The sequence below is a fragment of the Anolis sagrei genome, chromosome 1 (genome assembly GCF_037176765.1).
Source record: "Anolis sagrei isolate rAnoSag1 chromosome 1, rAnoSag1.mat, whole genome shotgun sequence".
In the NCBI taxonomy this organism is placed as follows: domain Eukaryota; kingdom Metazoa; phylum Chordata; class Lepidosauria; order Squamata; family Dactyloidae; genus Anolis; species Anolis sagrei.
In genome coordinates, this window is record NC_090021.1 from 281,443,980 (window position 1) to 281,458,920 (window position 14,941).

The following is a 14,941-nucleotide window of genomic DNA, read 5'->3' on the forward strand; positions in this document are numbered from 1 at the left end:
AGAGTGCATTGCCTAATCCAATCTGGAGGTGACTAAGGCATGGACCATCATGGCCAGATCCAACTTCACGAGGTACGTGAATGGCCCCCTCCCTGCTGTCCTTCTGGCAGTAGGCTAAAACCTTTCTATGCAGACAGGCTTTTAAAGAAGAAGGTTTTTAAGATCAATTCAGATGGTGCTGTGATTTTTTAGCTTTGATTAAAATTTTTATGGATTTTAACTGAATTTTAAATACAATTTATATTTAATTCTATTTTAATGTGTGTGTTTGTATATTTTAAATTGTATTGAAATGATTTTAATGTTAGTCGCTTTGAATCTTCATGTGAATAGAAAAAGCGGGGTATAAATAAACATCATCATCATAATTCTTTCACTCCTAAGCTCATAACAGGTACAAAGTGATGGATGGCAATTCCAACTTTGTTCTGTTTTGTTAAGGCTTTTTGCAGAGGCAGAATTTAAATAGAAATTTAACTTGAAGGTTCATTTTTGCCCTTCTAAATGCAGCTGGGTAAATTCTAAAGCTTATCAATTTAATGAACATATTAACTATTTTCTACTAACTTACCAATTTTTTCTGGGAAATACGAAGCTGTGGGGCAACACCTCTTCTATAATTAGAATTTTATTAATTTTTATATAGATTACACCGAAAGAGTGAGAACAATAAAGTATAGGAAAGTGAGGAAATAAAGAAAAAAGGAGAAAAAAGAAGAAACAAAAAAATATACTAAAATCCCAAACAACCCCTAAAAAAAAAAAGAAAAGAAAAGAAAAAAAATTAAAAAAAAATTTAAAAAGGGAAAAGAAATAAAAAAATCTACAAAATTACACCAAAAACACACAAAAAAAGAAAAAAAACTGACTTCCATTCCATCTTCTTGGATCATATCTTCTTATTATTCAAAAATATAAAATAAGTTCAAAAAGAAATTGTCTCTCTTGTTTCTTATTTTCCCAAATTGTCCAGATATTCATGGAGATTATCCCAATTCGTTCTTCTTGGTATCATACCTGTATTTTTCTTCAACAAAAAAGTCAATTCATCCATGTCCTTTATTTCTCTGATTTTTTCCACCCATTCCTGTACGGGTGGTGCTGAGTCTTTCTTCCATTCTCTAGCAAAAACAATTCTAGCAGCAGTCGTCATATATGTAAAAAGTTTATCCTCTTGTTCCGTCAGTTGTAGATCTAAATCTGTAAAACCTAACAAATAATACTCCGGTTTTCTTATAAATGTTCTTTTTAAAATCTTTTGTGTCTCTTCATGAATTACCCTCCAAAACTTTACTGCTTCTTTGCAAGTCCACCACATATGGTAGAAGGAGCCAACCTGTTCCAGGCATTTCCAGCACTTATCAGAAACTGTTTTATACATTTTAGCCAATTGTTTCGGTGTGGTGTACCATCTGTGGAACATTTTTATCCAATTTTCTTTTAAATCCATTGCGTATGTATATTTTAATTTTTTGTTCCACATCTGTTCCCACTCCCTCATTTGAATTGGTCTTCTTAAATTTTGAGCCCACTTTATCATACAGTTTTTAACCTGTTCTTTTTCAGTCAGCCAGGTAAGTAATATGTTATAAATATTCGATATCACTTTCTTTTCTAATTTTAAAATTTTATCCCATGCTGTTTCCTCCCAAGAAAAGCCAATTTTTGTATCTTGATTGTAATATTCTTTAATTTGCATATAATGTAACCAAGTAATATTAGAAAATTTTTGTTTTAATTCCTCATAAGTCTTAACATTGTTTGTATCTTTATTTAACAAATCTTTGTAGATTGGCCATTTTCTCCATCCTAAAAGTCTTCGCTGATTTGCCTCCATAGGAGAGACCCATAAAGGTGTTTTAGAATAAAAATGTCTGACCATGAGATTGCTTATTGCTTATTGTTGTGCTATGGTGCTATATCTTGATGTTTTTAATCTGTTAATTATTTAATTACTGTTTTTATCTGTATGTATTTGTATAAGGGCATCGAATTGTGCCTTCTTTGTAAGCCGCCCTGAGTCCCCCCTCGGGGGTGAGAAGGGCGGGGTATAAGTAGCAGAAATAAATAATAAATAAATTTTATATTTTTGCCATACTCTTAATAGGGATGCTCTCACAAAGTGGTTACCAAAACTCTTTTCTTTCTTTTCCCTTTCGTACCATAAATAAGCATGCCATCCTACTCTTAAGTCATTTCCTTCTATATTTAAGAAGTCTTCTTTGTTCAACAATATCCAATCCTTTATCCATATCAACGCACATGCGTCATGATATGCTTTAAAATCTGGGAGGCCCAGACCCCCTCTATTCTTCTTATCAATCAAATTATCATACTTTATTCTTGGTCTTCCTCCGGCCCATATAAATTTCAATATTTCTTTTTTCCATTTTATAAAAAGTGTTTGGCTTCTAATTATCGGGAGGTTTTGAAAAAGGAACATCAATTTCGGTAATTTCAGTGTGGCCTCGCCTCCACACTGGTGAGATAAGCAAGCCAGGAAAGGAGGCTTTAAAACCTCTGCCTCCCAGCTGCATCTTACTATCATCCTGCCTGCTTCTTGAGAACTTGAGAACTCAGTGCTTGGAGCTACTCCTGCGAAGTTGCTCCTTCGATATCTATTGGTGTAGCTGCTTCTGGAGAACTCAGTGCTTGGAGCTACTCCTACGAAGTTGCTCCTTTGACATCTATTTGTGTAGCTACTTCTTGAGAACTCAGTGCTGGAGACCGAGAGGAGATAGACAGACAGACCGCTGTTGTTGCCGCTGCTGCGGTCGCCCTTGCCGCAGCAAAATTGCTGCCAGAGTCCATCCCCTGCTCAGAGTGCTGAGGAGGGACGTGTCAGGGCCTGTGCTGTTGCCAAAGCCGCCTCTGAGGCCGCCGCCGCGAGCGCCGCGTGTTCCAGCTGGGCCTTTACCGCCACTCTGCCATCCGATTGGGCCGCGGCAGAGCTGCCCCCGGGAGGGGACAAGCAACCGGGTGAGAGCTGCTGCCGCCATTGCTGCTGACACTGCCACCACCATCATCGTAGCTAAGGCCACGGTGGGAGCTTTCCCCTTCTCAGGGAGCTGTGAAGGGTGAGTAGCCCCCTGCCCGGCCGGTGCTGCTACCGCGGCAATTGACGCGACCCTTCAATAACCCCAGCCGGCGTTTGGCCTCGATTCCATCGGCCGCTAGTGCCTCTGGCCTGGCGTCCTGCAGGGCCTCCGTTGTGGAACTGTTGCTGTGGTCCTTGGCGCGCCTGCCCCGCCAACCCTTCGCGGCCCCAGTTGCTGCCGTTCGACTTGGCGCTTGGTTGGGCCTCCGGCGCATCGATCTCTGGCGCGCCGGTCTCCCGTGTGCTTGCTGCCTGCCATGGCCCGACGCGTTGGCCCCGGCTCTGCCGGACACTTGGTCGTCCCTTCCTGTCACCCACCCGGTGCTCGGTCATCAGCCCGGCGTTCCGGCTCCGGCTCCGGCCCAACAATTAAGGACGTCCAGCCTGGCGTTCGAGGGAGTTCTTCATTGCGCCGGTTCGCTGATCTGCCGTTTTCTAGCGCCCCAGCTCCTCCATCCCTCTGGGAGTAATCCGCCGCCATTGCTCAAGTTTTTATCATCTCGCCGGGCAACCCACCAAATCCGGAAAACCGTGTGGGCCATCTTTGTTTTGGTTTAATTATTGCCATCTTCCGGCATCTCATTGTCTCCAATTTTGTGGGTTACTAGCATTTATACTATCAGCACCTTAACCTATTACATCAGTGGACTATTATTTTATATGAGCTTTAGCACCTTAATCTTTCTTAACCTTGCTATCTATTTTTGAGTGTGCTAATCATTCTTGATGGTGCCAATTACCTCTGCTTTTATTGACTATTATTGTAGTCTATGTTGACCATCGTAATTTGTGCTGACCGTTCCTGATGGTTGCTAACTAATCTTGATTCCATGACCAGTTGGTTACATCGTGTATTTTATTAATTGTTGTGATCTTGCACTTTATGCCATTAGCACTTTAAACTACTTCTTTGTGCACTTAACCAACTATAGCACTTTAATTCGATTGATACAGCTAGTGTTGAATCAGGCCTCCATGACGCACTTTAGTTAACACCTTGGGTTAATTTAAGCCATCGCATTTATTTGTTGTTCTACTGTGTTGTGCTGAAATAAGTTTCCATCTGTATTTTAACAGCTTAACCCTGCCCTGACTGTGCTTAACAATTACTACTCATGCCACCATCTACTTCTTGGCATCTGTTAATTTGGTTGCTAATTGCATATGTGGGTAAGAAGAAATGGAATAGCACGAGGGAACTCGAATACAGCCTAACAGGACTGAAGACCACTTGGAAGGCAAAGCTATGGCAAACTGAAACTGTAACATGGCATGCAAACCGCAATGATCCTTGGTTTATTATTATAAACATCAAATGCGTCATGAAGGAGGGAGAGGCTTCCGTTAACCGAGGAGCCCCCATAGAAGTCGTGGTGGGGAAGGGGAGATACGGGAAAAGGAGACCTTTAATTCGGCCTAGGAAACGTGGAACAACATTAGTAATCCCAAATCGGTCTCCTGATACGGTAAGTAGGTGTAACCAGGATGGCGGTCCCTCAGGATTGAAAGTGGTGCTGTTGAACACCAGATCTGTCAATGGTAAAACAACTTTCATCCAGGATTTAATCCTGGATGAACGGGCAGATCTGGCGTGCATCACAGAGACCTGGCTGGACGAAGCTGGAGGTGTAAACTTGACCCAGCTTTGTCCACCCGGGTTCTCTGTGCAGCATCAACCGAGATCCAGAGGGCGGGGAGGCGGGGTTGCAGTAGTCTATAGAGATTCCATTTCTCTGACCAGGACCCCCATCCCGCAGTCAACAAATTTTGAATGCGTCCACCTGAGGGTGGGTGACCGGGACAGATTAGGGATTCTGCTAGTGTACCGTCCACCTCGCTGCACTACAGTCTCCCTACCTGAGCTAGCGGGGGTAGTCTCGGACCTGGCATTGGAGTCCCAACGGCTGCTTGTGCTGGGGGACTTCAACGTCCATGCCGAGGCTGCCCTAACGGGAGCGGCTCAGGACTTCATGTCTACCATGGCGACCATGGGTCTGTCCCAACAAGTATCTGGCCCCACCCACAGTGCTGGACATACATTGGACTTGGTTTTCTGCCAGGGATGGGAGGAAGGTGGCGGTGTTGAGGAGTTATCCATCTCTCCGTTGCCATGGACCGACCACCACCTGGTCAGCTTTAGACTTACTGTGCCCCCTAACCTCCGCAGAGGTGGAGGACCTATTAAATTGGTCCGCCCCAGGAGGCTTATGGATCCGGAAGGATTCCTGATGGCTCTTGGGGATTTCCCCGCCACCTCGGTTGGTGATCCTGTTGATGCCCTGGTCGCTCTCTGGAATGGGGAGATGACCAGGGCAATAGACACGATCGCTCCAGAACGTCCCCTCTCAAATAGCCGAACTAAACCAGCTCCTTGGTTTACTGAGGAGCTGGCGGTGTTGAAGCGAAAGAAGAGGGAACTAGAGAGCGTGTGGCGTTCGGATCCGAGCGAGCCAAACCGAACACGGTTTGTGTCCTTTTTAAGGTCATATGCCGCGGCAATAAGAGCCGCAAAGAAAACTTTCTTTGCGGCCACTATTGCGTCTGCAAAGAACCGTCCGGCTGAACTGTTCCGAGTTGTCAGAGGCCTTTTAAAACCCACCATTCAGGATGGGTGCCCTGATGACGCGGCAGCTCGCTGTGAAGCTTTTGCTCGGTTCTTTACAGACAAAGTCGCTTTGATCCGCTCTGGACTGGACACCATATTAACGGCAGTCTCTGAGGATGTAACACGAGCATCTGCTTGTCCGATTTTGATGGATTCATTTCAATTGGTTCAAACCGAGGATGTGGACAAGGTGCTTGGAGGAATGAGAGCTACCACATGCATCCTAGACCCCTGCCCATCCTGGCTTCTAAAGGAGGCCAGAGGGGGATTGGCCGAGTGGGTTAAGGTGGTGGTTAATGCCTCCCTTCGGGAAGGCATTTTTCCAGCCAGCTTAAAGCAAGCTGTGATAAAACCGCTGTTGAAGAAACCATCACTGGACCCCACTCAATTGGTAAACTATCGGCCTGTTTCCAATCTTCCCTTTTTGGGCAAAGTCATGGAACGTGTGGTGGCCTCACAACTCCAGGCATTCTTGGTAGACACGGATTATCTAGACCCGGCACAGTCTGGCTTTAGGCCGGGACATGGTACCGAGACAGCCTTGGTCGCCTTAGTGGATGATCTCCGTCGGGAGCTCGACAGGGGGAGTGTGTCCCTGTTGGTGCTACTCGACCTCTCAGCGGCCTTCGATACCGTCGACCACGGTATCCTTCTGGGACGCCTCGCGGGAATGGGTCTCGGAGGTACTGCTCTGCAGTGGCTCCGGTCATTCCTCGAGGGTCGGTCTCAGAAGGTGTCACTGGGGGACTCCTGTTCTACCCCACAACCTTTGTTTTGTGGGGTTCCTCAGGGTTCAATACTGTCCCCCATGTTGTTTAACATCTACATGAAGCCGCTGGGCGAGATCATCCGGAGTTTCGGGGTGCGGTGTCATCTGTACGCAGATGATGTCCAGCTCTGTCACTCCTTCCCACCCGCTACTAAGGAGGCTGTCGAGGTCCTGAACCGGTGCTTGGCCGCTGTGACGGTCTGGATGGGGGCGAACAAATTGAAATTGAATCCAGACAAGACAGAGGTACTCCTGGTCAGTCGCAGGGCCGAACAGGGTATAGGGTTACAGCCTGTGTTAGACGGGGTCGCACTCCCCCTGAAGACACAGGTTCGCAGTTTGGGTGTGATCCTGGACTCATCGCTGAGCCTGGATCCCCAGGTTTCGGCGGTGACCAGGGGAGCATTCGCACAGTTAAGACTCGTGCGCCAACTGCGACCGTACCTTGGGAAGTCTGACTTGGCCACGGTAGTCCACGCTCTGGTTACATCCCGCCTTGACTACTGCAACGCTCTCTACGTGGGGTTGCCTTTGAAGACAGCCCGGAAGCTCCAATTAGTCCAACGGGCGGCAGCCATGGTATTAACAGGAGCAGGGCGCAGGGAGCATACAACTCCTCTGCTGTACCAGCTCCACTGGCTACCGATTAGCTACCGAGCCCAATTCAAAGTGCTGGCTTTGACCTTTAAAGCCCTAAACGGTTCTGGCCCTACATACCTATCCGAACGTATCTCGGCCTATCAGCCCACCAGGACCCTAAGATCTTCAGGAGAAGCCCTTCTCTCCATCCCGCCTGCTTCACAAGTGCGGCTTGCGGGAACGAGAGATAGGGCCTTTTCTGTGGTGGCCCCCCGGCTTTGGAATGCCCTCCCTACTGAAATAAGATCAGCCACCTCGCTAATGGCATTTTGGAAAAAACTGAAAACTTGGATGTTCGAGCAAGTTTTCAACTAATTCCGATGTGATGATGTTTTGATCATGGACTAGCAATCAAGGATAACGAATTGGATTACGACTTTAACTATGAGATGTTCCGGTCTGTATTGGTGGCCCAATACTATGTATGTATATGTATGTATTTTTATATTTTATTTTATATTTTTAAAGTGAATATTGTATTTTTAAATATGTTGTAAACCACAATGAGTCGCCGCACAGGCTGAGATATTAGCGGTATACAAGTGTACTAAATAAATAAATAAATAAATAAATAATACATTCATCTTAATCAAAGATATACGGCCTAAAAGTGACAACTTCAGATGTATCCACTTTTGTAAGTCCTTTTGTATTTTTTTCCAGACTTCTTCATAGTTATTCTTTAGTAATTGTCAATTTTTTGTCGTGATCCATACTCCTAAATATTTAAATTTCTTGACTATTTCCAGACCTGTTTGCTCTTTAATCATATCTTGTTTTCTCTTTTCTACATTTTTCGTTAATAACTTTGTTTTTGACATATTGATTTTAAATCCTGCAACTGACCCAAACTCTTTTATCTTCTGCATCCATCTTAATATATTTTTACTTGGTTCTTCCATTATCCCAAGTACATCGTCCGCAAAGGCTCTTATTTTGTATTCATATTTACCAACTTTGGATCCCTGTATCATTTGGTCTTCTCTTATTGCCTTCATTAATGGTTCTAATGCCATTATAAATATAAGTGGGGACAGGGGACATCCCTGTCTAGTTCCCTTCAGAATATCAAACTCTTCCGTCGTTTGACCATTTATTCTTAGTTTAGCCTTTTGTAAATCATATATCGCTTTTATTGCGTTAGTAAATTTATCTCCCATGTCCAGTTCTTGTATTAATATCTTAAAGAAATCCCAATTTAGGTTATCAAAAGCCTTCTCTGCGTCCAAGGCTAGTATGGCAAATTCTTTTTGATGATTCTGTTCATAATATTCTATTAGATCCAATACTAGCCTTATGTTATCCTTCATAAATCTATTTGGTAGAAATCCTGTTTGGTCTTCTTCAATCCAATTTCTTAAGAAATTTTTTACTCTCTCTGCCAATATGTTCGCCAAAATCTTATAATCTGTATTTAATAAAGAAATTGGTCTGTAATTTTTAATCTCCGTCTCACAGGTTCCTTCTTTATGAATCAGTACTATTTCTGCCTTCGTCCAAGTTTCTGGAATTTTCTGTTCAGTCATCACTTCATTTAATACCTTTTTTAATAAAGGTATCAATTCTTGTTTAAATGTTCTATAAAATCCAGCTGTATATCCATCTGGACCCGGAGCTTTGTCTGGGTCCATCTTTTGAATTGCCTTCTCAATTTCCTCCTCTGATATCTCTTTATTCAATTGATCCCTTGTTTCCTCATCCACTTTCTGAAACTTAAATTTATTTATATAGGCCATTATTTCTTCTTTATCTATACAATCTTTTGAGTATAATTGTTTGTAATATTTCCTGAACTCCTCCATTATTTCTTTATCTGTTGAGATGATTTTATTTTCCACTTTAATCTTCATGATTTGTCTAGATTGTTGTTTTTTTCGCACTTGTCTGGCTAGCCATTTTCCAGGTTTATTTGCATTTTCAAACGTTTGTTGTTTCAAAAATTTAATTTGATTAACTGAATTTTAAATACAATTTATATTTAATTCTATTTTAATGTGTGTGTTTGTATATTTTAAATTGTATTGAAATGATTTTAATGTTAGTCGCTTTGAATCTTCATGTGAATAGAAAAAGCGGGGTATAAATAAACATCATCATCATAATTCTTTCACTCCTAAGCTCATAACAGGTACAAAGTGATGGATGGCAATTCCAACTTTGTTCTGTTTTGTTAAGGCTTTTTGCAGAGGCAGAATTTAAATAGAAATTTAACTTGAAGGTTCATTTTTGCCCTTCTAAATGCAGCTGGGTAAATTCTAAAGCTTATCAATTTAATGAACATATTAACTATTTTCTACTAACTTACCAATTTTTTCTGGGAAATACGAAGCTGTGGGGCAACAACACCTCTGATGGGGCATTTTTTCAGAGGAGAAGGTGCCAGAGATTAGGCTGGGAGTTGGTATCATTTGACATTTGTCGTGGTTTATGCTTCAGATTTTATTTTTTCAAAATAAATAAATAAGTGGATTGATACATTTACATTTAAATTAATGCTTCAGATTATGATAACCTCCAGTTCATATGCGTATTCTGAGTACTAAACTATCAGGGGCAAATTATCAGAGGACAAAGGGAAGGCCTGTAAATGCTGTTTGATGCAATTGCCAGAACTCTTGGTCGTCAGCTTTGATGGCTAAGACTAAGATGTTAATGTGAGGGGAAGGGAGTTGTGACAGTAAATGAAGCCTGAATTTCCTTATACTGTATAAGAGAAAATGGGAGAAGTGTTAAATAGAGTTAAGTTTTATGTGGTTAAGTGCATGGGGAATTTGATGATATATAATATAGATGACTGTATTACGTCAAAAGGAGCGGATTGTAAAGGAACAGAAGATGCACAACCCTGAAGAGTTATCTGTAAAGTGGCAAGTAGATGCTACTCGGTCATCCCTCCCATGGGATGGGAGAAAGAAAAAGAAGCCAGATGGGGAGGAAGGGGGACATATATGAGAAAGATGTAAGAAACAATAAGATCACAAAGAGTTCGTTAAATAATTATATATTCATTGATGGTTGCTTTAAATATTTTGTCAGTTAACATAACCGGCTTAAGCTCTCTAGTTAAGAGAAATAAGCTGTGCAAAATGGTAAAGGAGAATCAGGTGGACATAGCATTATTACAGGAGATACACAAAAAGAAGGATAAATCTAAACTTCTGCACATCAATAACTGGGGGAAACAGCTAGAATCTAGAGGCACAAATAAATCCCAGGGGGTAGCCATACTAATAAAGGATAGTCTGAATTTAGAAAGAGAAAAAGTAAAAGGATTCTGAGGGGAGATGTGCAATGATAAAAGGGCAAATAAGTTCCCAATCAGAACCAAGTACGATTTATCAACAAAACACTTAGAGGAATGGAAAAGCAGGCTATGGGTGGCATAATTATCGGAGGATATATGAATTTAGAATTATTAAAAAAACTAAAAGAAGAGGAACATGAATTGGAAAGTTAATAACAGGTTAGTAGAAAGAGTGTGCTGGAAGCCCCTTCCATGCAAGCTTTTAAACAAAAGCTGGATGGCCATTTGATTGTGCTTTTCCTGTTTGGCAGGGGTTGGACCAGACGGCCCACATGGAGCCCTTCAACACAGTCATATAACCCAGAATATCAAAGTAGAAAATCCCACAATATCTGCTTTGAACTGGTTTATCACTGCCATATATTCCAACTCAAAGCAGACATTGCAGGTTATCTGCCTTAATATTTGATGTGGAAGGGCCCTAGGTCTCTTCCAAATCTATTATTCTAGGACTCTGTGATTCCATTTTCAATTGATGCCAATTTCTGACAATGCTCCAGTCACTAACCCATCAGATATGCAGAATTGTCTTACAGTTCTCCATGTTATTGACTTGTAACAAAATGAACACACATGCTTCTGCATGTGTGCATTCACCATGATTTACTAATATGGGATGCAACAGTCTGTGGTTACCAAAAATCATGAATCCAGAGGGTCCATTGTATCATACTTCATCACTTGACATACAAAATCAGTTTCAATAAACAAAGTCATTTTGTATTGTAGCATAAGTTACATATATGTTATGGACAACATTGTGATAAGTTTTGTACGTTTATTTCTTGAATTTTTATTCTATGATAATATGCTCCTCGTTGGTAATATTTGAGCTATTCTTTCTCAAAGTAACATGCTATACTTGCTATTTGGAAATCCTTGTTATACCTTGCTCTTAATAATAAACATTTTCTGACAAATTGCTACTGATAACTACTACTATATCACTGGTGCAGTTCTTTTTATTCTTACTACCGCTGTTCATAAATCTCTCAGGTAGCATGACGTTCTTTCTATTTATTATTTACAACTTTTGTTGTTGCAGTTTGTTATCATAAACTGTTAATACTGACTAATTCTTACTCCTTATTTACCATATATCGTAATTGTTCTCATATTAGATCTGTTTTTTTAATGTCTATAATAGTCATTTAGGGATGTTCTTTTGAGTTGGCAAAAGAACATTCTGCTTCACCAGTTTCTCATTCTGGGAATTCTAATATGTCTGAACATGGATGATCAAAAGGGAATATTAACTTCTCAATTCTTGAGTCCTATTTCACAGTAATGCTCAGTAAAAGACAAGTACAATTGACCCTTGATGTCCACAGGAGATTGGTTCCAGGACCTACACAGATACCCCAAAACGTGCATACTTGCGTTCCTGTTAAAATGACGTAGCAGCAGAGGTGGTGGCAATTTCCTGCCACCAGGCACATCACAAAATGCACATTATTTGGGCTCTGCTGCCTCTTCAGAGCATACCAGCCACATGCTTCTGCCTTTGAAGCACAAGGCAGAAGCAGTCAGCTGGTGGACTTCCTGGAAGCAGGGAAGCCTGAATAATGCATTTCTGGCACTGAGGCTTTCTGCTGCCTTCACTGCCCTAATGCCTTTTTAAATAGGGACTTATAAGCCTCATATTGCATTCACTGTGCAAGCCTTGTGAATGCCTGTTAAAAATGGTGTCGAGCAGAAGTAGATGTGGCAGTAAGCTCCACCAATCTGCCTTGCAAAAGAACTTCTGTCTTGCAAAGGAACCCTACCATCTTGAAAGCACAATGCTCCCCAATCATCTCTTATATTGCAGCAGCAGCAGCAGCAGAAAAATGTTTCAGACTTACTGTAATTTATCCAGGATGTTTATATCAGATATTTTTGACACTGGCAAGACATTAGACTTTTTAAAGCCTAATATTACACTTGGCAAGACAATAAAATGATCTATTCCCCGTTCATTTTCCCATGGTAAAAAGCCACAAAATATTAGCTTTTTAGAAGAATTGTTGCATTGTCTTAATCATTATGATTGCCTCTATATTAACTTTCTCCAGCTCTGAAATATTATTTTATAGTCCTCTAACCAGAACTGTACATGCATAATTGTGATCACATCATAGATTTTTCAAAGGGCATTCTAATACTGCAGTTTAACTGCCAATTCCTTTCCTAATAGTGACCAGCATGATATTGTCTTTTCTAAAGCAGCAGCACAGCAGGTTTGCATTTTCATAAAGAATATTTTCCTGGATAAACCTTGCCAACTAAGACTCAATCTGCATTGATGTGGTAGTGACTGGGGTTGTCTGACCCCAATCTTTTTTTTTCTTATTAATGCTTCTATGCAGATCTATTATTCTATTTTTGTAACTTTTGCTATTAATTGATAATAGTACTGAATCAGGTTTTTGATTTCTAGATTTTCTGTTGTTATAAATCCTTCAGTAATCTGCTTTTCATCTGACACATCCAGATGCCACACTACATTGGTAGTGCTTTGTTTAATAAAGTACCATACATTTAGATTTTACAGTGGATTTTTGCTTTTTAAACTGTACTGTTGTTGACTGGATTGTATGAGATGACACTGCCATTATACTAATTTTCTGTTACACATATGTGTGTAGTTTTCTAAATACATATTTCTACCCAATACGTATTTAGCCCAGCATAATTTATTTTAATCCTTTCTGATTCATGTTTACATTAAATAACATAAAAATACCATGTCTATAAATTGACATATTACGATACAATACAAAAAACTATACCTAAAGTGCAAGATCTGTTATGTTTTCCAAGATAAATCAATTAGTTTTCCTTCTTTCTTGCATTACGCTCTCATAACAGACCTACTAAATCAATTTATCATTTAAAGGAAAGGTTCAGTGGACACATAACTGAAATAGTTTTATTGATTCAGATTCACTTACGTTGCCTTTTCAGATTGAAGTGTAGAAAGAATGGATCATGCTGATGTTTATTGCACACAACACAATATTTGCTTTTCCAGTTTTCCACAGTGAAGAAGAATTCAACTATTCTACTGATGACTTTATTGAAACGTGACCCATTATTATAATCATCGTCAAAAGAATTTTTCCCCCCATTTCTGATTTTTAAGCACAACTCTCTTCATCTATATGTGTGGCTCTGTGTGGGCAGCTGTTTAATGAAGGAAGAAAAAATACCTGTAATTCATTAATTTTCTTAGGAAAGTATTGTCCACATAAAGTCCCACTTGTCAGAGCAAAACACCCTCCACACACTAAAATTTAATTTGGTGAAAAGTATAGATCCATTCATAAGATCTATTACTTAGTACATTCTGCAGAGTTTCTATTCCATTACATTAATCCCTTTTGATGAGTTTTTTCCACCTAACTTGTGGCCTATTTTCATGAAAGATGCTGCCCTTAGCCTCAATGCAGACTATATGTGGACAAACACCTCAAAGAAAATTAATTACAGGTAAGTGATGTTGTTCTGTGAATACAGGTGGGAGATTGTGATTTTAACATGCTATGGGGTTTTGAAACCTTTCTCAAATCTCAGAAAACGTTTGCATCTGGGAATGGGCAAAGGTTACGGTCAGTTCTTGTTGTGCTCTAAGCACGTCATCACCCCTAAATTGACCTGCTTTACCTTGAACCTGGGAGTCAGAAATCCCTTTTTCTCTTCTGTTTTTCTGCTGCAGAAATTCCCAACATTCCCATTTTGTGGGCTCCAGAGAGGGGTAAGCAACATCTTCAATCCCAGCCAATCATTTCTAATCCAGTTCTTTGCTAGTATTTTTGGTTTGTTTTCTTTTAAAATCATTTATTAGAAACAATTTTAGATGCGATCACATTTTTTAATTTCCTTGTGGATTCTCATTTTTAAAACAAGTTTATTTACTGGAGGATCCCCGGGCCTCCCTCAGGCACTAGGGCTCAGCCTCATTTCCATTTGTGTGCTGTAATCTTTTGAATGTTCATGATACAGTTACGTTGAACTATTGCTGTTATTGGAAGATGAGCATCAAGATTCTGAGGTTCTTCCTCTTGCAATATTCTTAGCTACCTGAAAAATAGTGTCATCTCACTGCCCTGGCAATCTGTTGAGAGCTTCTCTTTCCTCCTTGCCAGCAGCTTTATCTGATTATACATGGACACGGCCCGCTTTTAATTCTGTATTTTAAAATGATATGGCACTCATTGTTTTCTTTCTACTTTGTCTTCTTGCTGGCTGCCTGGCATTGCAATGCACTGCTTTGCTTCTTGATTGCCTGGAATGGTACTCTTTCCTTACTTGCTTAAGTCAACTCAAGGTACTGCCTGTGCCTTCTTGCTGCCATTTGTATATGACTGCTATTGGTCAGTTACTTCTTGTTGAACTTCTCCCTTCTTTTGGTTACTTAAGCATTTGCTCTCTTGCTTCTGTGCGCATCTGCTGATGTAATGGAATTGCTGTCCCAATGCTTTGTGCATCTGCTGATTGATACTGGTCTATCAACTTGTTACGTGTTTGTCTTTTCCTTCCTTCTTT

General features: G+C 40.7%; 1 protein-coding gene across 29 annotated transcripts in view; it reads left to right on the forward strand.

Moving 5' to 3' along the window:
• Nucleotides 1-14,941, forward strand: part of GPHN (gephyrin) — a 303,782-nt gene that overhangs the window by 144,166 nt on the left and 144,675 nt on the right. For 16 of the 29 annotated variants that reach the window (XM_067462787.1, XM_060762638.2, XM_060762719.2 and 13 more), the window contains exon 5: nucleotides 14,112-14,150. The exons of the other annotated variants lie outside the window; for them this stretch is intronic. In XM_067462787.1, coding sequence (XP_067318888.1) covers nucleotides 14,112-14,150 — 39 coding nt within the window. The remainder of the gene's footprint in view (nucleotides 1-14,111; nucleotides 14,151-14,941) is intronic. 29 annotated transcript variants of the gene reach the window in all.